Raw genomic sequence first — 26730 nt, forward strand, 5'->3', positions numbered from 1 at the left:
TATCAGTAGATTATCATACTATGACTGCAATGGGTATTCTGCTTGTTACGATTATTGAATAAGGAAACAGTAAGTGTTGACAGCCAAATAATTGTCACTGAAATAAGATATAGTTTACTTAGTAAATTACAATGAAAGAATAGAGAGGAATAAGAATTACTGCTGTTACTTTTCCTGGGTTTAAATTTTTTATGAAATAGCATTAAATTCTATGATAGGTTCCAGCTACATTACATACATCACTAAAATCTGAATTATTTTGTTCTGTGTGAGAAAATGGCCTATAGCATTTTTCTATCATACAAAGAAGCAAACACAGCTTGCAAGTACCGAATTTACTATTAAACCTAGGTTACATGAAGGTGAGCTATTCTATCCATGTAAAATTAAATTGTAGGCATTATTTGAATTACTACTCAAAACCTGTATTTAGTGAAGGACAAAGAATCACAGCCACCAAAGTTGAGTAGAAAGTTACTTCAAAATACCTGATGTAATAGTAATTTAGAGTACCCATCACAGTTTACCCACATGACTCAGTAACATGCCAAATTACTAGCTCAGAACTGAGAGCTGCTTTTCCTTAAAATAGATATACCCCTCTTAAAGTCAAGATTTAGCTCAGATACTGCCATGCAAGTCAGCTACATATTTCATTGCATTGTGTAGACAGGCCATAGGATTCATGTAAGCTGAAGACATGCAAAATTTGGCCAAAATATTTATTCCAGAAGCTATGTCTGCAAGACTTTTTTCCCCACGAATCACTAGTAAATATACAGCACTCCAAACATGATTCTAGAAAAATATATTCCAAGTAATGTTCTCATAATAAAAGACGTGCATATAAATATATATATAATTCAAATAGTTGAATAAGAAACAATATATTATACAGTTATAAAAGGTATGTGCTAAACTGTGCAGTCTACTGTGAAACAGACTTTCTCCAACTTGGACTCATGTTGCTTGCACTAAGTAACAAAACAGTTCAATAGCTTTCCAGTTATATTGATACTTTGCAAATATACTGTCATTAAAAATCTTCTTTTGACTTACTACAAAATTCATGGAAAGCATTTTTAATTGTATAAATCTACTTCAGTGCAAAATGACACAGATTAAGAACTAAAAATTGTATTACATATACATTCTTATATGAGGATATTACTTTAAAAGCCTAGAAAAACAATTTTCCTGTACATTGAAATACAGTAAAGGTGAAATGGCTGACCACAGTACATTGATTACTCTGTTCTATAGTTTGCATATAAAGAAAAGTAACATCAGGCAGTCTGCTTGGGAGTACAGAGATTACCCTCTCCATGTTCTTCAAATATAAATGGCCTTAAATATTGGTGGCTGATAAAGTCTCCTGTGATTCTGCGGTTTTGTACTTTTGTCAGAATCCCTCACCTATGAAGAGGGAAGCAGTGAGCGTAGTTCTGTTTCAACTTCCACTTGCAAAGTCTGTAACAGTCTGATCAACGTAACTAAAATCCACTCCAAGGTAGAGGTGACCAGGTTTCTAGTTAAACCCAGTCTAGGTCAAGTTTAGATTCACGTTGGCTATTCCTGTACCTTAAAGGCCAATGTATTTTGAGAATTATCATTTTTTCCAACTTCTAGTGTTGATGGTAATATTTCTGACATTCTAATAGTGATATTTCTAACTATTTACCAGACCTGTATTTTATTTCATTAGCTTCCTACAAGTCACACATGGCTGACATTATAAGATATTTATAGAGGAAAGAACTCATGGTCACTTAAAGGACAGGTATTAATCAGAAAACATAAAGGAAATATCAGGTGAGATGCCTATTAAAAATATTATATTAAAAGGACTCTATTAGCACAGTCTATTAATGTCTATTATTTTTTTATCATTACTTACCAGTTTTTGGTCAAATTATAGAATTTGATCATTTACATGATAATGGTGTTAAAAAGCAGATGTTCAGAAATATAACAAACTTAGGTTTCCTTTTGCATGTGCCATATACACAGACAAATGTATCTAAAGGCTACATTGAATGTAAAAATTGAGATAAACAGATCAGCTATCTGACTCATAATCACACTCCCAAATTTGCAAAGAGGAAACACAGGTTACCACAAAATTTGGTCATCTTAATTGGTAGCATGGAATGTAGGCTTTTCATTCTAAACCTGTCCTCCAAGAATAAAACCCGGGAATGGCACCTCCCTCCCCCAGCTGCCTGAAAATAGACCCCCATGAATGTCAAAGAGAAGGCACGCTGTAAGAAACGTGGGCATCTGCCTTCCCTGCCTCTGGTGGGAAAAGGGAATACAAGTCATGAAGAAACTCAGAACAAAACAAATATAGAAGATTCATCCTGTCAGGCTGCATCTCGAGATGAAGAACTGATCAATGAGGTTTGCTTAATGTGGTGAATAAGGAGTGACTGAGGAAAACAGTAACAGCTGTTCATGGACACACAAGGATAAATCAGACACTACACTGTACCTCAGAGGGTTATACCCACTTAAAAAAAAAAAAAACCTCTTTCTGCATGATTCATTGGTCTCTTTTAGTCATACAGGACATTAGGTTATTTCTTTTTAAGGGCCTGTGCCAACTTGAAGTGTGCCCACTGTGAGGTAGCACAGTTCCCTGTAAAAGTCAGTCAGGCACTAAGATAGTGAGACTGGTTAAATTGTACTAATTGAAATGATGAGAATCGTATTATTGCAACACCTATAATAAGCATTCTTTAGATTGCTGTGAAAATCAATGAATGTCACCAGCAGACAAAGTCCTGCCAGTTTCTCAAGAAATTTACATGACAACAAATTATATATATATCAAGATCAAAATCTGATGACAAGGTTTCCTAGTCAAGTTCCCAACAGTTAGGACATACCTGAACCGCAATGAACTATAGCTTACTCAGTCTTTTAAACAGTTATCACCGTGAAAAAATATATTTATGTCACATAAAACAATAAAGTGTTTCCATCATTTTGTCCAGAAAGCAATTCAAATAAATAGAGGCTAAGAAAAGGGAACAGCCACAAATAAAACAATAATAAATTTCAAAAAGCCATTTAGATGTAAGCTTCCTTCAAAGGACATAAACTAATAGGCATACATAGAGAACATCAACTCATTTGTTAAAAAGCAGACTGACAACCAAATCTGGTGGCATAACTGGTCAGATTCAAAGAACTAACTGTTGAAGAGGAAGCAAGGTACCTGAAAATGAGACTGTGAGAGTTTTCACTGATTGTATTTGTATTCTCAAAAAAATATAATTCTGTTTAAAAAATGAAGCTTAATATCTGTATTTCTCATAACAAAGGGCAGTTCTGGATTGCAGTTTTTCCAAAAGCTACCAGGAAAAATCAGCAATTTTCTCATAAAATGTAACTTATTTCTCATTTCCTTAAATGTCCTCGAGAGGCTGCAATTTCAATGAAAACTAAGCTGCTCCCCAAAAATGAACTACTACGACATTGTCTCCATATGGAACACATGTGCCATTTATGCAAAGCACAACAGGAATGCAGTGTTAGCTTCACAGCCTGAATCCTGTTATTATTCTAATTTCTCTGCTTAATTCTTTGCCCAATATTCTAAGCTAAGGAGTCACCTTCATTTTGTTGTGCATGTATACATTAAACTTAAGACTACAGGGGTTTCTTACTTGATAAATCATGTTTCAATATAATGAGCATGCATACAGACGCAGCTGTGAGTTGAGGAAGTTTATCACCTCACCTGTCATATTACAGTATACAAGAAACGGTCCCAAGGGGCCACTTCCATCTGAATCAATATTGTAAAAGCCTGAAGTGTTCCCTCTGTGCTTATAGGCTTCACATGATTGCTCATAGATGGCTGTAAAAGAACACATTCCATCACAAATGTAATGGCATAATTTTACATTTTATTCAGAGTATTATAATAAAGCGTGTGGAGCCTGTCAATAGGCAAAATAAGTTGTGTACATTCACTGCTAAGAATACAGAACAAATGACATAATCAAAACTACTTTCATTTGAATTTGTAAAGCGGATGTGGTTTTATTTATCAGAGAGATCACAAAGGGCATTTTCAAGCATTTTCTTCTGTGTTTCAGGGATGAAACCAAGAAATGTGAGTGAGTAAATGCTTGTAAAAACTGTTAAGTAATGGGAATGTCAAGGGTATTACTTAGATTCTGGTAATCAGATTTTGATGAAACAAACACTAACTACCTTAACCAAATCAGATTTTTGTTGTTGTTATTACACACAACAGAAGGTAGACAGTGTTTCTAGGTGTACTGATTGTCTTCTGCTATTTTTTGGTGTTCACTCTTCTTATTTTCTTCCCTTTTAAACAGAAGGGCAAATAACTTCTCAGAGACTGCAGTAAAAGATTTAAAGAAACAAAGACAAAAGGACAGGTCCCCTGTCCCATGCCATGTATATTTTATATCAGGCAAGGTCTAAAGAGAAATCTATTAAGAATTCTTTAAGATCAAAACCTGAGAGAAAGAACTTACATACTTGAACAGACATGAACCACTACTGATAATTCCACAGGTAGACTACATAAACCTAACTTCTTCTTTAACTAATATATTGTTATTGAGAAATCAAACTGTTCTGATTTTTCTTTTCAAAATTGGACTGTTCTAATCAGTTCTTATAAAAAAATCAAAACAGTCAATTAGACTGAGAAAAAATGTTTTGTTTTATACAAATTTACCCTCCCCCCCCCATAATAATTAGTGACATTCTTGAAGAGTTTGGGTTGTATAAATGGGGGGGGGTTGGTGTGGGGTTTTTTTGTTTGTGTTTTTTTGTATTTGGGGTTTTTAAAGCTATGAAATACAGTACAGTACTTGAACAGAAGTACTGGTTTTAAAAAGTTTTTGGAAGACTATGAATGCATTTTTTTGCTTAATGATTACTGATATTATATGGCAACACCTATCAGAAAGATAAGCAATTCATTGAGATTGCTTACTCTAAAAAATACTGAAAATGTACAACTTGCTAATTTTCAAATGGAGTTTTATCGTTCCTTACAGTAAATGCTCTTAGCTAAATTTAAACATGACAAAGGTGTTATTCAGTAATTTTACTATCAATTTGCTACTTTGCACACGAGATCAGTAACATTTCTATGTTTATAATATAAATAATGCTTCTTTGATAAGTCAAGGGGCATTTTTTTCTATTGAAATTGCATGTAAATGTGATAACATGGTCAAAAAGGATCTTAGATTTTTGATCTGAAATCATCATTTAAGTCACCAAAATAAATTACTGAGAACATTTTTCATTTTATATCCCTAGGTACATTTTCCTAATAGAGATACAATAAAGATTAACATAGATACATTGTGTTAATTACAAGCAACCTGGAAGGCTTTTGTACACATTTTTGATTATGAATAACATAAGATGTTTAAATCAGTACCAATGTAAACCATCTCCTGTGGAAGTTACTTCCAATTAGTTTGTGGGGTTTTGTTTTTATTTATTTTATTTATTTCTCATAATCTACATACTCCTTCAGCAAACTAAATAAACGTGTTGAGGGCATAGCATGTGATTACCTTTACACATGAATCAAGTCAGCAAAAATAATATTAATTGTTGTGATGAATAAAGATAAATTAAACACATTTCTAAATTATTTACTGATTCAGAAAAGTGGGATTATATGGATGAAAGAGATATTATTGACCATCTTGTGTAAATTATGTAAAGGAATACCATCAGAACTTTCAAAAAGATTTTGCTGCTACATGTTTTGGATTCTCAAGGCCCTTCCTTATGAATATTTATATGAATGAAACGTCTTCTAATATGAATAATCAACAAAAATTCATATCTTTGTGAATTAAAAAATCCAATCAGAAATAAAAGTAGTCAGAAAGCATCTTAGACTTACGATAGTGACATGTAGCTCCTGTGTAACCAGTATTGGCACAGTTGCAGTAGAAACTGTTCCAGGACTGTGAACATTCACCACCATGTTCACAGTAATTAGGCAAACACCTATAATGAAAAACAAAGACCATTTTCATTCTCTTTTCCATTAATTTACATGTCACTTTTACTTATCAGGGGGTACAAAATCATGGAAAATAAATGTAATAATATGAAGGAAGACTTTGAGATCACTGGGGAAGAAAATTACTAGAAAATAAGAGAATTTCCCTTCCTCTTCCTCACTATTCCTATTGTCTATAATAAATAAATTAATCATGTGATATGCATGAGACAACAACAATGAAGTATAAGATTAATAATTGTTATTTATTACTATTCAACAATCTGCAGTTCAATACATATTGGTAAATTCAAGGTTTACTTGTAGATATTCACTGGCTGTTTTGCAACTGATAAAATTTCTTCAACATGATGTGTCACAGCAAGGCAGCATCGCAGATTTCTATCTATTCCTTTCAAAATAATAGTTAAAGAAAAAAAACGCATTTCAAATGACCACAGACCTGAGAGCTATTTACTGTAAAATCATTATTTACTTCCTATTCTAAAATGAATAAAATATTCAGTGTGTCACTTCCATCACAAGAGGTAACTATCACAAAAAAGTTTTCATTCTGGTGATAGGAGAGGAAATCTGACGAATTTTCGTGTCTTTCTTCTGGATGTGCAAGAGTTGACCGCTGCAACCCTACTCAAAGTGATATTTAGAACAGTAGTTTCTCTGCAGAGAATAATCTAATAAAAATATTTATAATAATAGAAAAATAATTTCTAATACTCCAGGTAGCTTTTGGATTCTTCATCACATCTGATTTAACCAGGAAAAAAAAAAGCTGATTAAGCATTTACCACATATTATTGATAATATGCTTTTATTTGTATGACATCTGAAAATTATACATGATTTTAAACCAAAGGAGCAGATGAATAATAATCATAAGCTAATATTCAAAAAGATCAGTGATACAGAACATGAATATATCTTTGATAAAGAAGGAAAGAAAAAGAACTTCATATGCCAATTATCTTCTAAATACAATTTTTTTTGTGTATTATCTGCTTATTATAGTTCCAACCTACAGGCTAAAAGATATTTTGGAGAAAAAAAAGCAAGCAAGCAACCAAAATAACAAACAAAAACTCAAAAAAAAACCCTGAACCACCAAACCATTGCTGAGTCCTTGTACTGCATTTTTAATTCCTTTCTCTTCTCTAGTCTTCAATTTAAAAAGCAAACAAACATACATACACACATACACACACACACACACACACACACACAAATCAAACCAGCACCAGAGTTGGTTTGGGGATTTTTTTTCCTATTCTTTATTTTCACATATAATCCCGTTTATCCTGTTTTCAGTATAACACACTGCTGCCAGGACACCAATAGCGATAAGTCCTGGTAGGCAATCATATGTTTCTGTATAGGGCTTGAAATAATTATGACAGATTCATCTGGTACTCTTCCCCCAGAGATGAAATCTTCTAATTTGGTAATGCATTTTGAATGACACTGTGTCCTTTAAACTTCTTTTGTCAATGTGTTTTGTATAATTAGTAGTTATTAAACAAATATATACTGATAAAGAAGCTGAGAGAAAAGATACTAGAGAGAAATATATGAAGAGAAATATGAAGAAATATTTGCATACCCAGGAGGTATATGAGCAATGAAACAATATAAAGATAGTATACAACATAAAGGCTAAATGAAAGAACATGGGAAGAGTAATGACTGGAAAAAGTCATAATAATTTAAGACAAGGAGGAGGAATTGGAAAGTTTGTGGAACTGAGAAAAACGGTATATGTTTAATAATTGGTATATGGTTATATCCCAGTGGAAAAAATAATTATTAATGAACCATCTGTCAGTGAAGATAGTAAATGTGATAAAGTGAAAAATATTTCATGTATGTTTTTTGTGGTTTTGCGTGGCAGGGTTCAAATGGACAAGGGCAGGGGGAGGGGGCTGCAGGGATGGCTTCTGCAAGATGCAGCTAGAAGCTTCCTCCAGACCCAAAACAGTAACCACCAGCTGGGCTCAAGGCCAGACCCACCACTGACTGAGGCTGAGCCCATCAGTGACAGTCATAGCACCTCTGTGAATCACATTTAGGAGAAAAAAAACCCACACAAGCAGCTGGTTTTTGCCATCAGAATAGGGAGTGAGTAGCTGTAAGAAACTTTGCAGACACCAAGGTCAGTGAAGGTGTTTGGGGAGCTGGTGCTCATGGAAAAGACCATGTGGGAGCCAGTGCCCCCCTACAGCCCATGGAAGAGGATGGGGAGCAGAGATCTCACCTGCAGCCTGTGGAGAGACCCCACATTGGAGCAGGTGGAGGCATATGGAAGAGGCTTTGACCCACATTGGAGAAAGCCTCTGGAAGAACCTCAAGCCTGTGGGGAGACAGAGAGAAAAAAAAAAAGAAAGAGGTGCACGCCAGATCAGGTTTGCTGAGAGGGCTTGTTACTCCATGGAGGACCAGGTTGGAGCAGTCTGGGCTTGAGAGTCTGAGAGCCATTCTACAATTCTATGGCTGCACCCCATAGAAGAGACCCACGCTAGGGCAGTTGGTGAAGAGATGAAGCCCCTTCGGAAAGGACTCATGTTGGAGAAGTTTGTGGAGGACTGTCTCCCATGAGTGGGACCCCATGGTGCAGCAGGGCAAGGGTGTGAAGAATAATCAGCCCACGTGGCCAAGAAGGCCAATGGTATCCTGGGTTCTATCAAAAATAGTGTGGCCAGTAGGTCTAGGGAAGTGATTGTGCCCCTGTACTCGGCATTGGTGAGGCCACACTTTGAGTACTGTGTCCAGTTCTGGGCTCCTCACCATAAGAAGGACATTGAGGTCCTCAACCAAGTCCAGAGAAGGGCAACCAGGCTGGTGAAGCGGCTGTAGGGCAAATCATATGAGGAACGGCTGAGGGAGCTGGGGTTGTTTAGCTTGGAGAAGAGGATGCTGAGAGGAGACCTTATCACCACCTACAACTGCCTGAAGGGAGGCTGTAGAGACGTGGGCAATGGTCTCTTCAGACAGGGGACAGGTGATAGGACAAGGGGTAAGGACAAGACGCTGAGCCGGGGCAGATTCAGATTGGACATTAGAAAAAAAAATTTTACTGAAAGAGTTGTCAGGGCCTGGAACAGGCTGCCCAGGTTGAGTCACCTTCCCTGGATGAGTTTAAGAAAAGGGTAGATGAGGTACTGAGGGATATGGTTTAGCTTAGGATGGGAATGGTTGGACTTGATAATCCTCAACCTTGTGATTCTGTGATTATCTGATAATGTCCCTCTTAAGAAGGAAAACAACTCGTGAGGAATTGGCCATCATTATGATCAGTGGAGCAGAATCTGACTGGAGACCTATGACTAGCGGTGTTCCCCAGGGCTCAGTGTTGGGTCCAGTCCTGTTTAATATCTTCACTGACGACCTCAATGAGGGAATAGCATCCACCCTCAGCAAGTACCCAATGATACAAAGCTGGGAGGAGTGGCTGACACGCAGGAACACTGCGCTGCCATCCAGAGAGACCTGGACAGGCTGCAGAGCTGGGCAGGGAGAAACCAGATGAGGTTTCATAAAAGCAAGTGTAGAGTCTTGCACCTGGGAAGGAATAACCGCTTGTATCAGTACAGGCTGGGGGATGACCTGCTGGAGAAGAGCTCTGTGGAGAAGGACCTGGGGGTCCTGGTTGATGACACGTTGGCCATGAGCCAGCAGTGTGCCCTGGTGGCTAAGAGGGCCAATGGGATCCTGGGGTGCATCCGGAGGAGTGTGGCCAGCAGGTCGAAGGAGGTGATCCTCCCCCTCTACTCTTCCCTGGTCAGGCCCCACCTGGGGTATTGTGTCCAGTTCTGGGCTCCCTGGTATAAAAAACACAGGGTTCTCCTAGTGAGAGCCCAGACAAGGCTACAAAAGTGATTAAGGGCCTGGAGCATCTTTCCTATGAGGAAAGGCTGAGTGAGCTGGGACTGTTCAGCCTTGAGAAGAGAAGACTAAGGGGGGACATTATTAATGTTTATAAATATCTTAAGTATGGGATGCAGGGGGAAATGGCCAGCCCCTTTTCAGTGGTCTGTGGAGACAGGACAGGGGACAATGGCTGCAAGTTGGAGCACAGAAAGTTCCACACCAACATGCAGAAGAACTTTTACACAGTGAGGGTGACAGAGCCCTGGGACAGGCTGCCCAGGGATGTGGTGGATTCTCCATCTCTGGAGATATTCAAGACCCGTCTGGACTCCTATCTGTGCAATATGAGTTGGGGAGCTGCTTTGGCAGGGGGGTTGGACCCAATGATCTCTTGAGGTCCCTTACATCCCCTGATTCTATGATTCTATGTTTCTATGACCAAAACCCCCCACTCTCTTCCCCTCCCTGCCCTGTGCCATTCTTGGCAGGGAGAAAGGAGGAAAAATCATGAATAAAATTAAATCTGCTAAGAAGGGAGGGGTGGTAGGAAGGTAGGTGCTTAAAGAACTGGTTTTACTCTCCCTGTCCTTTTCCTGACCTCTAAGCCTCTCAATATATATTTTCTCCCTGTCCAACTGAAAAGGGGAGTGACAGAGTGACTTTGGTGGGCATCTGGTCTCCAGCCAGGGTCAAACCTCTAAGCCTCTCAATATATATTTTCTCCCTGTCCAACTGAAAAGGGGAGTGACAGAGTGACTTTGGTGGGCATCTGGTCTCCAGCCAGGGTCAAACCACCAGAATGCTAAATATTTCTATGTATGCATTAGAGAAAGAATGGACTCAATAGAATTAGTTTCAAGTTTTTTTACTACTGCATATAAGTTCAAATCACTACAAAAACCTTTCTTTGTGTTATTGCACTTTAAATATATACAATTATTGCCTTTAATGGCCCATTCTTTGCATTACAAAATTCACTGATAAATGAATGAAGAATTTGGGTCACAGTTCACTCTTTGAAATTGGAGACGAAAAGACTCACTTAAAGACTTCAAGAGAAAGAGTATTTTTGTTTGCTCTCAACTGTAGAGGGGACCACAGTGGCAAACATGCTGAATACTTAGGCCAGGGAAACCAAAGACATGTAGAAATGTAGAAAGAAATTATTTTCTCTCAAATGATGTGGTGTACAAGGTGATACAAGCTCCCTATGGGATATTGTTTAATACATATAAGCAATTTTAATGTTGGCAAAGATGAATGTATCTTATCAACTGGGATTTACGATGAGATGTAGAATTAGTTTGACAAAGAGAAACATTATGTTTGTTCCAGATGTTGAGCCACAGATACCAAATGGAATGAAACCGTGGGAGGAAACTGGAAAGAAACAGTCCCTGGAGAAAGCTAGCACAAGACCAGGAAGTCTTTTTAAAACTAATCTATTTTGAAATAAAAGATAATGACTGTAATTAAATTGATGAAAATATGTGCATTAAATTTCTATTTTGATAAATTAGGAAGACTTTTGGTATGCATACTAAGAGCTGAAAACTTTACCTGGCAGAGCTAATGCAAGAAAAGTATATTTGTCAAGCTATAAGACACAAATTAACATTAACAAATTTTGCATCAAACAAATAAACCAAACAAAAAAAACACAGACTTTTTTGAATTATGGGGTTTCTTTTGTTTGTTTGTTTGTTGGTTGGGTTTGAGGGGGTTTTTTGTACCATAGGTCATAAGAAGCCACACATAATCTTGAGGAACTATGGGAATAATATAAACTCAAAAAACCCACACCAAATAAACCAAGAATGTATTGTCAGAAAATAAGATAAGCACTTTGAAAAAGATTGTGTCTCAGAAGTTTAAATGGCTTACACAATCCCATATTGAAAAAAATTCACTGATGGCACTGTTACCCTCCTTACTACATACTTACATACCCCAAAGGGTGGGGTGTAGTTCTAAATAAACTGAACTTGCACTTAAGGGACAAAAGTTATGGCATTTGGAATACTGTAAATAGTGTTGAATTTCCCTTTACTAAGATTTATAGCGACACTTTATACATATTTATACACACAAAACGTTTTTTCGAAAACACACATATATACACGTACATACTATAACCATTCAAAAGCTGAAAGGAACTGAAATCACTACATGTACCATTTTCCTCTATAAATTTAGGTAAAACTTCTCTGCATTCATGGAGGAGGACATGATTCCTCAACCATAGCTCTGAGATGAGCATGTTGAAAGGTCCCCAGTTACACTGTAGATTGAAAAGCCTATAGTAAATCAGGGACAGAAATTGACATCAATGAACCAACTTGGTATTGTTTTCCACTCATACTCTTGCTTAGATCTCCTTTAGTGTGACTAAAGAATATGCAGATCTCCACATTATATTATTTTGATCTGATTCTGTTCCAAATTTTGCGCTTTTCTTACAAGCAAAAAAAAGCAAGCAGTGCAGTGGAAGTGGAGCAAGTTCAATTCCAGAATTGGAAAAAAGTGGTGCTACAGTGTTGAAGAGGCTGGAAGGAAGCGTGATGAGCTTTATTAGAGAGGAGGAGAGGATGGGAAAGAAGTTTGAAAACTGAGAAGATGAGTTGAAAGAAGGATGTTGTGAGAAAGCTGAAATATAAATGTAAGCTGCATCCCAAATACAAATCCCTAACAAGTTACATGGTAATATTTTGACTAAGGCGAAACTCTGTGTTGTCATATGTCTGTCACACTTAATGTCTACTGCAAAGTCAGGATTAACTCAGTAAGGAATAAATTAGCACACAACTGAATATGTTCTTGAAATTTCAGAAATAGTATTAGTGAGAATAAACATTATAACCTATTTGAAAGAATTACGTTGTAGGCAGATTTTTTTTAGCCTCCTTTAATGAAGGCATAACCTGTTACGAATGATTAGAGGAAGAACTAGTATTTTCATGTCTGATCTACAAAGCATTGTGACTTTCTTCAAAATAATAAACTGGACATAGAGTTATCTTTATGAATGGAAAGTAAGTAATTTTTTCTATTGGCTAAAGTCTTTAACCAGATCACTGCCTACAGTGTCTTCTCCAAAGTGACCAGGTTTTAAAATTATTATTGTCAAGGCCAGACTTTGTTTAGGGCATAAGGCAACTTTTAAGGATTAAAAATTTAGATGGTAAGGCAGAAGTGTTTAAAAGCAAATTTTTCCTCTGTCTGTTATGCCATGTCAGTATTCTTTCAATTTGGGCCAAAGCAAATTTTACACAGATACCTGTGATGGCATTCTCTTAAGTCTGCAGCAGAAATCTCTCCTTCCATTGCCTGTTATATGTCAGATCCCTCTCTTCTTAGCAGCCTCTACCTTCTCAACACTGACATCCAGCAATGTCTTTCTGTCAAGCACTTGATATTTCAGGGAAGATGTATTTTCTTTTCTCCCTGTGAAGGGACTTACTTCAACTAGCCAATCTCTTAAAATGCTAATGCCATCTGTTGTAAATTATGAGATTAGTTCTGACCATATCCTAAAAAGATTACTCAGTCACTGTGATGAATACTATCTATTGTGTGGCTAGATGGGTAGAATATAGGAAGCAGCAATTACTTGCAAATAACATAGGAATCCAAAAGGGGAATGGAACTACACGTCACAGGAGGGAGTTTCTGTCTACAGCTTTACTTGAAAAAAAACTAAGGTATTTATTTTTTTTCAGAAACATCAAGCAATTTTAACCCCAGTTGCCATAACTGTATGTGCAATGCATGGAAATCTTATTGCTGTGCTATGTATATGGCATTTATTCAAGACTCGGCTTCTAACAAAAGAAGTAGCATGTTGTTTTGTAAGCTTTCCATTCTTCATCATCAATTCAGTATCAGAAACAAATAATTCAAATAAATAAATAAATAAATGAGTAAATATGTTTTTCTTACCTGTCTATAATGCCACATAAATCTATCTGAAGATCACTGAAATTGCCAAAAACATTTTCCTGAACTGAGATCATATCCACTGCTTTGTTACCAACGGAAATGAGTCGCATGCATCCTTGAAAGCCACCAAATGAGGTATTACATTCAGAAATGTTTCCACTGCTAGGGCAGCCTGAAAGAAGCATAAAACCTGGAGCTGAAAAAATATTTTATCAAAAAAAGAATATATATATTAAAAAATAAACTGAATTTGTATAATCTCCAGGTGTTGTAAACTTTGTTGGTGAAAGACTTCAGGCAGAGGCTCTTGTGATTAAGCATGGTGGTGCAACTGTAAAGAAATATTTCCATGCAGTCTTACTCTTTTTAACCCTAATGCAAAAGCATTACTAAAAAACTGGGTAAAGTATAACCCAAGTAGCAGTTCCAAAGCAATGAATGGAATCAAGATGTGAACAGGTTAACTGACTGACCTTAGCTAAAAATTGTTAGGTTACAATACAAGACGCACATGATTTGAAAAAATCTCTAAGTCACAATTGAAGTCAAGTAATACAAAAATTAATTACTCAGTAGTCTATCAAGTTGTCCAGAAAATTTCAAAAAGTACTGAAGACAATTTCTTCTTGTAAGTTATCAAAGACTTCAACAGGAGATGCTCTGTTGGACCTGCTACTCAGAGACAAGGTGTAAAATGTGAACGTAAAGGACAGACTTGGTTACAGCAAGCACAAGGCTGTGGAGTTTATGATCCACAGGGCAGACAAGATGAAAAGAAACATTTCAACCCTGAACTTCAGAAGAGCCAATGTTGGTCTGTTCAAAACCTGGTTTTAGGATCCCATTGGAAATAGCACTGGAGAGCAAAAGGGCTAGTTATTTTTCAACAAGCTCTTTAGAGCACAAGAAAACTTCATAGCAATATCAAAATAGTTGGGTGTCTCAGAAGGCCTGCAACATGGAACAAACACCCAATGTTGAAGCAGGGACATGGAATACAATTTCCGCACATCCATAAATGCAGTTGAAAATAGAGACCTCAACTGGAGTGAAAACTATGAAGGAAAGTGAAGTGAAAAAAAAGATTTCTTTAAGTACAACAGTAGAAAAGAAAGGCTAAGGAGATTACAGGTGCACTACATAACGGGACAAGACAGCAAGTGACAAAGGTCTTTTTAAGGACTGATTTATGGAAGGCTTTTTTTCTTAATTCTTGAGATAAAAGTAATCCCATGTTCTATCAGAGCATGAAGAAGTAGTGGGAAGCAGTCCCCACAATGAGCACAAGAGGTAACTGAGGGTACTACAGGAACTAGACATAATTGCAATAATTGCCATTGTTACTCTGAATCCCTTACTGTTATAATGTTCAAATACCCATGGCAATTTTGTGAATGGATGATTGGAAAGCAGATGCTACACCCATCTTCAAGAAAAGCAAGAAGGAGGCAACACAAAACTAGAGGCCAGTCAGCTTCAATGAGGTCCCTGGCACATTCATGGAACAAATCCTCTTAGAAGCCATTTCTATGTGAAGGAAGAGTGAAGGACACATATAGGACAGGAAAGTAGCTGAGTAACATTATCTTCAAGGCTAAATCATACCTCACCATGACCTCTGTTTTCTTTGCTGAGGTGATTGGCACTGTGCAGGAAGGGAAAGCAGTAACCATTGCATATCTTGACTTCAGCAAAGCCTGTAACAGTTTTCTATAGTCTATCACCAGATTAATGAGATATGGCTTGGAGAAGCGGACAATCAACTATACAAAGTCCAGTTGATGACTAGTGAACAGAGAGCCCTTCAAAGATCAGTACTGAGACATACATTGTTTAATGACTTCATAAATGATCTTGAAGATGGGTCAGAGTGCATTTTAAGCAAGACTGAAACTGATATATTGGGGACAGGGGTTAAATGAGGGAGGATAGATGTGTGACTAAAAGGGACCTTGCCAGACTGGAGAAGTAAGTTGAAAAGAATGCTATACAATTCAATAAGAATGAGCTTAAGATGGAAGTTTGAGATAGAACAAGTCACAGAATTACAGAATCATAGGGGTTGGAAAGGATCTCAAGAGATCTTTGGGTCCACCCCCCTTGCCAAAGCAGGCTCCCTAGCTCATATTGCACAGATAGGCATCCACACGGGTCTTGAATATCTCCAGAGATGGAGAATCCACCACCTCCCTGGGCAGCCTATTCCAGCGCTCTGTTGCCCTCACTGTGAAAAAGTTCTTCTGCATGTTCGTGTGGAACTTCCTGTGCTCCAACTTGCAGCCATTGCCCCTTGTCCTGTCTCCACAGACCACTGAAAAGGGGATGACCATTTCCCCCTGCATCCATACTTAAGATATTTATAAATATTAATAAGGTCCCTCCTTAGTCTTCTTTTCTCTAGGCTGAACAGTCCCAGCTCACTCAGCTTTTCCTCATAGGGGAGATGCTCCAGGCCCTTAATCATTTTTGTAGCCCTTCTCTGGACTCTCACTAGGAGAACCCTGTGTTTTTTATACCAGGGAGCCCAGAACTGGACACAATACCCCAGGTGGGGCCTGACCAGGGAAGAGTAGAGGGGGAGGATCATGTCCTTCAACCTGCTGGCCACAGTCCTCCTGATGCACCCCAGGATCCCATTGGCCCTCTTAGCCACCAGGGCACACTGCTGGCTCATGGCCAACGTGTCATCAACCAGGACCCCCAGGTCCTTCTCCACAGAGCTCTTCTCCAGCAGGTCATCCCCCAGCCTGTACTGATACAAGCGGTTATTCCTTCCCAGGTGCAAGACTCTACACTTGCTTTTATGAAACCTCATCTGGTTTCTCCCTGCCCAGCTCTGCAGCCTGTCCAGGTCTCTCTGGATGGCAGCGCAGTGTTCCTGCGTGTCAGCCACTCCTCCCAGCTTTGTATCATCGGGTACTTGCTGAGGGTGGATGCTATTCCCTCATTGAGGTCGTCAGTGAAGATATTAAACAGGACTGAGCCCTGGGGAACACCGCTAGTCATAGGTCTCCAGTCAGATTCTGCTCCACTGATCACAACTCTCTCAGCTCAGTCCAACAGCCAGTTCTCAACCCACCTCCCTGTCCACTCATCTATCCCATGCTTTCTCAGCTTTGCTATCAGGATGTCATGGGAGACAGTATCAAAAGCATTGCTGAAGTCAAGGTAGATGACATCCACTGCTCTCCCTCCCTCTACTCAGCCTGTGATGACATGCAGCTATCTGAGTTGGAGGATAACTGCCTCCATCTATGGAGAAAGGGCTAGAACCCTGGTGTTCAGCAGCTGAACCATGAGTGAGGAATGTGTCCCTGAAGCATAGAAAGTTAATGGCATTCTAGAGTGTATTATCAGGGGCACAGCCAGCAGATCTGGGGAAGTGGTTCTTCCCTCTACTTGTGATAGCACATCTGCAGTGCTGTATTTCTGGACTTCCCAGTATAGAAAAGACATTAGCATCCTGGGGTGAGTCCAGCAGAGGCATCTGAGATGGTCAAGGTAGCTGAATGCTCAGGGTGTATGAAGAGAGAATGACAGAAATTGGACTGTCCAGTCTTCAGAAGAAAAGATGATACTATCTAATAAGACAATACAGAGAAGATAGAACCAGACTTTTTCCAGTAGTGCATGGTAATGGAACAAGAGGCAAATGACAAAAGTTTAAAATGGTTAATTCAAGCATTAGCAACAAGTGTTTTTTTACCTTAAGGGTAATCAACAGTTTGCTCAGAGGAGTTATGAGATTTCTTTCCTTGGACCTGTTAGGTTTTGACTGGTCATAGCCCTGTACATCCTGATTTAACCAGACTTTAGAACAGAGTTGGATGTCTGGATGTCCTACCCAACCTAGGAATAACATTCTGTGGTTTTCCTATTGTGTCACTGATCCTGAGATGACTTGTTTACTGATTGCCAAATAGTTAAATATTATCAATAAAATACTTAGATCCTGACTTGATTTAAATCATGCCCAGTGAGTTTTTCCCAGGAGCAGCTTCTCTATTCCACAGAGCTAAGATATTTTCTGATGTCCTGTAAAGACAATGTAGAAGCTTATTGTATAGGAAAGCAAAACAACAGCGGAAACTTGTAAATTATTCAAATGTGTGTACAACAACTGATATAGTACAGATATGTTTGTAAGAAGTATACAATAGGAAATGAACTAAAATTGAAATGAAATAAGTAAATAATTTCTAAGTGTGTTTTATGCTGGTGAGAAACCAAACTGTTCAAAAATATTACTACCTTCCTAAAGGAAAATGTTAATTATCTACTTGGGATATTGCTTCATGGACTTGCAAAAGTCCAGATGGGAGCACAGTATATTTTCAGCATAGCACTCAGTTAGACAAATCAATTACTGCTCTAACCACATTTTTTTACAGCATTCAACAGTAAAATGCTAAAACTAATTCTGTGATTTCTTGTGAAATATCTGATGCTCATTTGAGAATGAGATACTTCCAGTGGAGCTCATATACTAAAGAAACCCCCAAAGGATTAAAAAATAATAAAAAAACCAAAACAAAGAAGTCAGAAAAAGTTTGTTTCTTTTGCAGCTACTGTACAAAATTGTTTTAGATTTCTTTCTTAGTGTCTGTCTTTTAAAAATTGTCTTCTAGTTCTTTTAGAGAAAAGGCAACATCATTAATATAAATGAAACTTAGATTCCTTGTAATTTTTGGCCAGATATTAAATATAGGAACAAATCTCACAATAATGAAATTCACCCTATGTACTTATTTCAATATTAAATAGTCTTTTTGCCCTTAAAACTGCAATGAATTATTATTAGAAGAACTGACAGAAGTATTATATCCTTGATTACAACATGACTAGAAATTGTGCTGACATAATGCTGAAGTATTTGCATGTTTATGACACATTTTTTCTAGCTAGACATACACATCTCTTGTATAATTTGTATTTATTAAGACAAGGAAACTCACTACTCACTACTGTGGCCCCAGGACACCTCTCCTGGAAGGCTGATATTCATGTTTTAACCAGCATATAGGAACACTGTAAATATTCATATAAACTTAGAAAGAAAGTCAAAAGGCATTTTCTACATTTTGATGGTGGTATTATGACATAAAATTTTAATAAACAATTTTCTAAACCCAGAAACATTCCACTCGTTTCCTCTAAGTTTGTACGACATACATAAGCTGCTGCTTTTAGCTATAAAGTTTGAAATTAGAGAAGATGAGAGGTGAATATGTAGTTAGTACTTTCAATGTTCTTGGAAATAATTTCTCCCTTCACATACCAAGAGATAAATAGAAATGACCTTGTACAATTTCATTGAATATTCTGATTTTTGCAACTGCCAACATGCCCCCCACTCTGTTCATCTGTTTTCAACCCTGCAATGGTTCAAGCCATGAGATGTGGGACCTTGAAACAACATAGAAGAACCCCCCCCCAAAAAAAAACCCAAAACAAAACAAGGAAAGTAAGCATTCACTTAAGGTGAAAACTTGATCATCCCCGTGGAAGAGTCTCACAAAAAATGATTTAGCAACACAATAACGGGGTAACAACAGAGGGCTGTCTCTGATTGTCAGCCAGACTACATTCAAGTATCAAAGCATGATACCAGAAAATGGCGTTCTAAATAGTGACTTTAAATTATAAAATTTAAGGAAAAACAAACTCAAAAAACATCATATCTGTGCCTGAAAACCAGATCCTTTGAGAGATATCCAAGCTAGGCAAAGGAGACTCAAGGAAAGCCAAATACTTCTTGTCATTTGATTAGATATGTGAGGAAAAAATAATGTTTAACTGTAGGTTATTGCCAGCATAAACAATATATTTCACCTCCAAAATAGAAAGCATCTCCTGAATATATTTGCAGAGGTATGGAGGCATGAGCAGACGAGGTCACTTCATTGTCTACTATTACACTGATACGATTCCTTTTGGCAGAGAAGAATACGGAATGCCACTGCCCATTATTTAATTCAGCACCTGGAAGGAAAATAAAAATAAAAATGAAGTATAAACGTCCCTTATTTGTTATACTAACTGAATGATACACTTGAAAGATGGATAGACTAGTAGAGCAATCATAGCCCACATAAATACTTCAAGTGATAAAGGAAAAAAAATAAAAACAAAGCAAGAAAGAACACAAATATCATTTGTGAAGTCAAAACTTTTGTCCACTCTCTTGCCCTACATCAGATAAAGAAAAAAAAATGTAAATCAGTGAATGTTTTACTGTTGTAATACTCCTAATTACCAGTAATAATTCTATTCAATATAGTGATTATTAAAAGTATCCTCCCAATCTAGAGATTATCATTAAGATATCATAGTGATGGCTGATACAGTATTTTACACATAAGACTTTTTTTACTGCAGTGTTACAAAGAATTTCTTCATCTTTTAAAATCAAAACTAGTCATTGTATTATAACCAAGTAAAATAGCTAATTCCTGTACCTACTAAAAGATTCAGCAACTGTCATATCAATTTCACCAGCTTATTTTCCTTTCACTTGTCTCTTTTATTGGAAATGTAAGGTAGAATTTCTGAGTTTAGCCTCTAACACCAATTTTCATTACCTCTGGCTGTGCAGGTGTAAGGTGCCACAAAGAAAGAAACCTAATGCCCTCATTCTGGAAAACACATTTATATACTTAAATACATTTTATATAGGACAGTATGTAACCACATTATTATCTTTAAGAAGTGCTTTAAGTCAATCATGATCTTGAGTGTTCTTCAGTACAGAGATACTTTTTTCAGTAAAGAACAAAGAATTACAACCTTTGAATTATGTACAGTCTTTTCTCAACTGCAGAATTCCTATAATTTTTGATCTGTGATTTTCCTCTTAAAATTTCATGTATTCCTACACTCCTCTCTAGAGAAAAAGGCCAATTAACTCATTAACTCTACCAGAAGGAAAAGAAAGAATAGACAACAAATTTCAAATAACTAAATTGCATATAACTAGGATCCATATACTGTTAACTACCCAAGTCTAGACATAAGATCAGCATGCAGAGATAAAGCCTAAAACACATTATCAATTCAGATAAGTTATAATCTAGAAAGAATCTTTAATATATTCAATATAATATGATTCTTATTAGTTTTATGCACCTTCTTGTGTTGTTTCCTTACTTCAAACACCCTGCGTGTGTGTATGTAGGTATATATGTACACACACACGTGTACTATTAGGGATCATATAATAAGAAACCTTAAACATTTTGCTTTATTACCATCCTCAGTAGAATTACATAAAACCTGTGGCTAATAGATCCCCTTATCTATGTATTGCACTTTCAGGAACTATTCACTTTTCTAACATAGCAGGAGAAAGCACAGGGCTGCAGTCTTAAGTTTTTTTGATAACATTCTGGCCATTGCTTATTTTTGTTGCAAGCTGATATGAGAAGTGACATTTGAATTTCCTAAGAGAAACAGTATATGTACAGTCAGAGTAAACAATCAACATTAAAGCTATCATTAATTTTCTGGGTATATGAGTATATTTTATACTTCTGTAAAACTCCAGATTCTTTATATTTATAGAGATGGACTTTTTACTAAAATAAAAATGGCAAACTTTATACCATGCAATATAAAATAATATTAACGTTATATCTGTCCAGTAAAAGGTCACCTGTTAGAGGGGTAATCTCTTGATAACAAAGATTTACATAGCCCTACGGGCTATGTTGAGGGAGTGACTAGATTTTCCTTATATTTTCCAGATGTCTAACTGCTGAAGTCCCTTTGTACCGGTGGCAGTTAATCTAACTTACAGCAGCCTTTAGGCTAGTGTATTTAATATTAGGTCTGGCATACTATTGAGCTGGTATCAAGAAATTGCCTTAAAACCCAACCATTTTGTGTAGTTATACTTTGGCTAGATAATATGACGTGTAAAAGACATTAAACCCCCCTAAACAATAGAGTATATATAGTATTAGAAAAACATTAATTGCTGCCTTACAATACCTTTGACACAGATGAGTCACACTGTATAATGAATTTTCTAGACTTAACAAGTACTATTATTTCTCTCTCCCTCTTAGTCCTTTTACAACAAGAACTCAACAAATATATCAAAAGATTTTACTAACTTCAAACAAAAATCAACAAAGAATCATGAACAGATAAGGCATCCTTAAGTCTTTCATAACACAGTGAACCTCAGTGAATTGTGCTCTTTCATCCAAGAGGTAATAGGTATGCTAAAACAAGGAGTATGAATAATGTATTTTTTAAAACACTGAAAATTAAGTCTGAGAAAAGTTTCCTCCTAATTCCCAGTAATAGGGTTTTTTTCCATAAATTATTGTAGAATTATCCTGCAGTAAGAAGGTAAATTATAAAATATATACTCCATAACACCTCTTGTTACACTGTGTTTTTAAGATTAGCCATTTCCTAAAATATTTTTTTCTAGAAAGGTATTATTTCCTTGTTTGCTCATATCCCTCCTTCTAGCCTCCCTCCGCAGTTACCAAAAGCTCCACTTTCTTTCTTCTCACCTTTAAATGTTTCTTCATTGTAGAGGTTCTTCAAATGAATAATGTTTTCCTCAGTCACATCACTGCAATATGATAATGTTTCTTTAAAGAATCAGACAATAGGATAATAGTCTGGGCTGGAAGGCATCTTTAAATATCATCTAGTACAATCTCCCTACTGTGTGCAGAGGCTTTTTACTAGATCAGGTTGCTTAAAGTCCAATACAACCTGACCTTTGACACTTCCAGAGATGAGCCATCTAAATCTAACTTAGTTCAGTTTGAAACTTTTATCCCTGTCCTGTCATTACAGGCTCGGAGTGGGGGGAATTGTCACTCCATCAATATAATAATTGCATTTTTAAGTATTGAAAGGGTACAATAAGTTCTTCCAGGCTGAACAAGTTCAAGTCTGTCAGCCTGTCTTATAGGAGAGGTGTTTCATCCCACTGACCATTTTCTCATCCCTCCTCTGGAATGCCTTTAACAGGTCCATGTTTTTCTTGTCTTGAATGCTTCTTATTATGCAGCTCAGGTTACAATTGGTTTTCTGGACCTCAAGTGCATATTGCCAGGTCACGTCCAGTTTTTCATCAACTAGCACTCCCAAGTACTTCTCAGAGCTGCTCTCAGTCAGTGCAGTCCCTAGCTTGTGTTAATACTGGGGATTGTCCTGACACAGGTGCAGGGCCTTGCACTTGGCCTTGTGGAACTGATGAGGTTCACATGGGCCCATTTCTCAACCTGTCGAAGTCCCTCTGGAATCCATCACTTCTGTCTAGTGAATCAATTGCAAATCTCAGTTTGGTGTCATCAGCAAGCTTGCTGAAGATGCATTCAATCCTACTATGTCATTATTGAAGATAGTTACAAGGATAATTGCTTTTAATTTTTAGGGTTTTGTCCTGCTTCAGTAAATTTTTATTCTGGTAAGAAAACGATGTAACATAATTCAATATTTGAATGTCAAGGAAGGGAAAGCAAGAAAAAAGGAGCTCGGATAAATGACTGAAGTAGAGTTTTGGTTTGGTTTGGTTTGGTTTGGTTTTTTTTACTGGAAAAGTGATTATATAATTTTTGCACTTTTTTATTTACTTACTGTAGTTCATTATAAAGATCTAATTCATTATTTGGGGCTCAATATTTTATCTCCTCTTAATAAAGGCTGGAATTATTAGAAATGCTAAATGATGTTTATCTACTTGAAGCTAAGACTTGCCAAAAGTATCTTCCACTAGGTCTAGGGACTGAGAAATGCCATTGTGGGAGCACAAGACAGTCCTAAGATAACAGCTCATTAGAGCCCTTTAATTGAGAACCATTATTAAATTCACATTTGCTAGTGAAAAGCCATTGCATGGTACAACATATAAATAAATGGTGGAGGACAACAGATTACTAACATTTCTATTGCAACTGAAAAGCTTTTGTCTGGTGCCCTACTGGGAGTTTTAAAAATGCTTTGCCAGAAAAAAATGAGGAAAAGATAACAATTAAAATTTTAGTGCATAATAAGATAGCTATTAAACAAGATACCAATTTATTCTCATTAGTAGTGCCTCTATCATTTTAATATCTAAGTACTAAAATGGGTCTGTGGGAGGTCTTGCAGAACAATGGCTTCCAACCTTAGGAACACATATATAGAAGGACGATGTATATAACTTCTTTGGAGATCAGTGAAAACCAAAATTTTTTAGAGAAAGTTATTTATACATTAGTCTGAAGTATAACCAACAAATGCAATGTTTGTTAACATAACTTAATTAAAATCTGCATGGAAATTGAAAGCTACATAGAGACAGGATCATATGAGGGAACTGAATGATAAGGTCTCAAACATTTATACAGTTTGCAATTCAATTTGGTCTCATCATTCAACACAAATTAATGTCATGTTAATTTATTTGTTTTAATCTATGTCATTTCTTTGTGTATATTTGATGACCAGCTTGCAAAAGAGGCTACAAAGGAAAGATATTAAGTAAGCATTCCATAAAGGAATGATACAGGTTATTATAACTCTATCACTCATTAATTAACCAGTGATTCTTCTCATTTTTATATGGTTGAAGAAATCTTTAAAAAATATGCGATAATGAATTTAAGAACTGGACACAAAGAAATGTGCTCTGATTTTATTATTAAATATTATGTGTGTGCATGTGTGTTAAAGTCAGGTTATAAGTTCTTGCCTCTAGGGAAACAAACCTGTCCAGCCATCCATAATTTAATTACTTGGTCTACAAACACAAACCTGAATTGCTTTGATAAATGCAACTATTAACACTCTAAAGACCCAAGGAAAAGTGCCCCATATGGTTTTGTTAGATGACTTCTTTCTCAGAAGAGAATAGGATATTTTTGCATTAGTTTCTGCCTTCACAAGGAGGAACACAAGTCCCGTTAGTCTGTATGAATACTAGACTTAAAGCAGCATGAGAACATTAAATTCTGTTTCAGCATAGAGTGTCAAGATTTTTTTTTTTTTTTGGATAATATATTACCTATTGTTTTGCAAATTTGAAACTGAAGAAATTGCATGATGTGCAAGTTTGCAGCTTCAACTGTCTGTTAAAATGATGCTGCATGGCAATAGTTTCTTTAATATACATCATCTAATTGAACTGCAATTGAAATAGCTCCTAAAAAGACAAATTCATCATGCTTAACTACGTGTCACTGGCATTCTTACTAAGGAACTGACATTTCCAAATGTGTAAGCCTAGGGACAGCTCTTATCATTAAAATGGTACTTTTTCTGCAACAGTTATTTAAGATTATAACAAATAGCAGGGCTCATTCTATTATCAGCCACATAAACAGGATCGAAGTATTTATGTAAATTTCAATATTATCCATGGTCATTGCTGTTTTACAGTCTTTTCCTTAATTAGAATAAACAGCTGTTTAAATATTTTCAACTATGTTATACCTGTAGAAGCACAATGAACTATGCTTAACATTTTTTTCCCCCTCAAAAGAATTTTTGTTTCGTATCAGAAATTGATTTAAGGAAACAATCTAAAAGAAACAGAGGCAAAGAAATAAGATTAGATAGGCCTCATCTTCAAATCATGTGGCTTTTTCTTTGTTCTGCTTGGCTCTGCTTTTTTTCGTTTTGCCTTACACTACAAAGCACGTGATCTGTGAATATTTTAGATAAGTGATTCTTATTTTGTGTTTGTATAGATTGGGTTATTTTGCTGAAATGTTCTCCATCTTTTAAATAACTTCTAAAATTCTCTGCTGTCTGAAAGAGATTTGGAGGCTTTAAGTTGAATGGTTAATATGTTATTTCTTAATTTTTATTGGATTAACAGCTTAATTTATTTAGTGTATTTGTTATTACCCAAGACAAACTAGCGCTAAACAGCATCAAGCTGTCTATGTTCTGCCTTGAACACTCCTCTGAAACATGTCTTTGGTTTGGTTCCTATCACTTCAATTAATATAGTCTATACAAGATTAAATTCTTCATGCTTTCAAATCTTTTACTTGTTTACTAAGTACCAGTGTGAAATGGAGCTTTTCTACTTGTTATTCACCTGTTAGTTTAGTTTACACATAACATTACTGGAACTAATTTGGCTTATTTTCCAATGTTAATATTCCTGCTTTATGAATAGGAATGAATATTAAATATATGATTATGTACAGTTCAAAAGAAATCCAGGATCCACTTATGTTTTGGATATCACTGTGTTTCCGGCAGCTGATTTTCTACATTCTTTCCATAACATATTCTTCCAGCTAGTATTCTTTGGTCATTTTCTATGTCCACACAGAAACCACTGTCCTTTCCTCATCCTTGTATATTTTTTGGAATCACATTCACCTATCTATTGTCTCTAGTTCTGTTTTTCCTGTCTTGGAATTCATTTTGGAATAACCTTTTTATCCTCCTACAAGAAAGGGGCAAAATTCAATTTCTTTACATAAAGGATGAGCGATGCATGGAGTGTCAGAGTACATTGTACTACTAATGAAGCACTGGTAGGTAAAGGCATTGACTCTACCACATGGTGATACTGTTTTCCACATTTTTGTATAAAGTCATGGAAGATGGAGATGTTTTCTTCATCCTGCTCTCATGTTCCCGGAGAGCAGGAGATTCCTGCTTGGATCAGCAGTCTTGCTATTCTCACATCAAGTGCTAACAGCACTCAGAAAAAGTGAAGAGCCGCTTTGTGAAAGAGGGAGCCCCCTTGCTCCCAGACTGAGTGAAAGTGAAAGCTGGGAGCTGCTTCCCAGAATCACAGTTGGGTACTCTCTAACGACCATATCTTACTATTTTTGCCTCATACTCTTTCCTTTATATATTAATTTACCAACAGGGCTCAGAAGAAGACTAGAGGGTATTCTTTTTGGAAATCTCAGCTCCACCCT

General features: G+C 36.6%; 1 protein-coding gene across 1 annotated transcript in view; it reads right to left on the reverse strand.

The window, feature by feature from the left end:
- The window catches only part of CNTNAP4 (contactin associated protein family member 4), a gene marked incomplete at both ends in the record, with an annotated part of 252498 nt that overhangs the window by 49387 nt on the left and 176381 nt on the right, over positions 1 to 26730 (reverse strand). Inside the window, 4 exons of the mRNA XM_084278758.1 lie at positions 3746 to 3865; positions 5915 to 6021; positions 13838 to 14009; positions 19670 to 19819. Of these exons, the coding sequence (XP_084134884.1) occupies positions 3746 to 3865; positions 5915 to 6021; positions 13838 to 14009; positions 19670 to 19819 (549 nt within the window). The remainder of the gene's footprint in view (positions 1 to 3745; positions 3866 to 5914; positions 6022 to 13837; positions 14010 to 19669; positions 19820 to 26730) is intronic.

This window comes from Gallinula chloropus (assembly GCF_964237585.1).
Source record: "Gallinula chloropus genome assembly, chromosome: Z".
NCBI lineage: Eukaryota > Metazoa > Chordata > Aves > Gruiformes > Rallidae > Gallinula > Gallinula chloropus.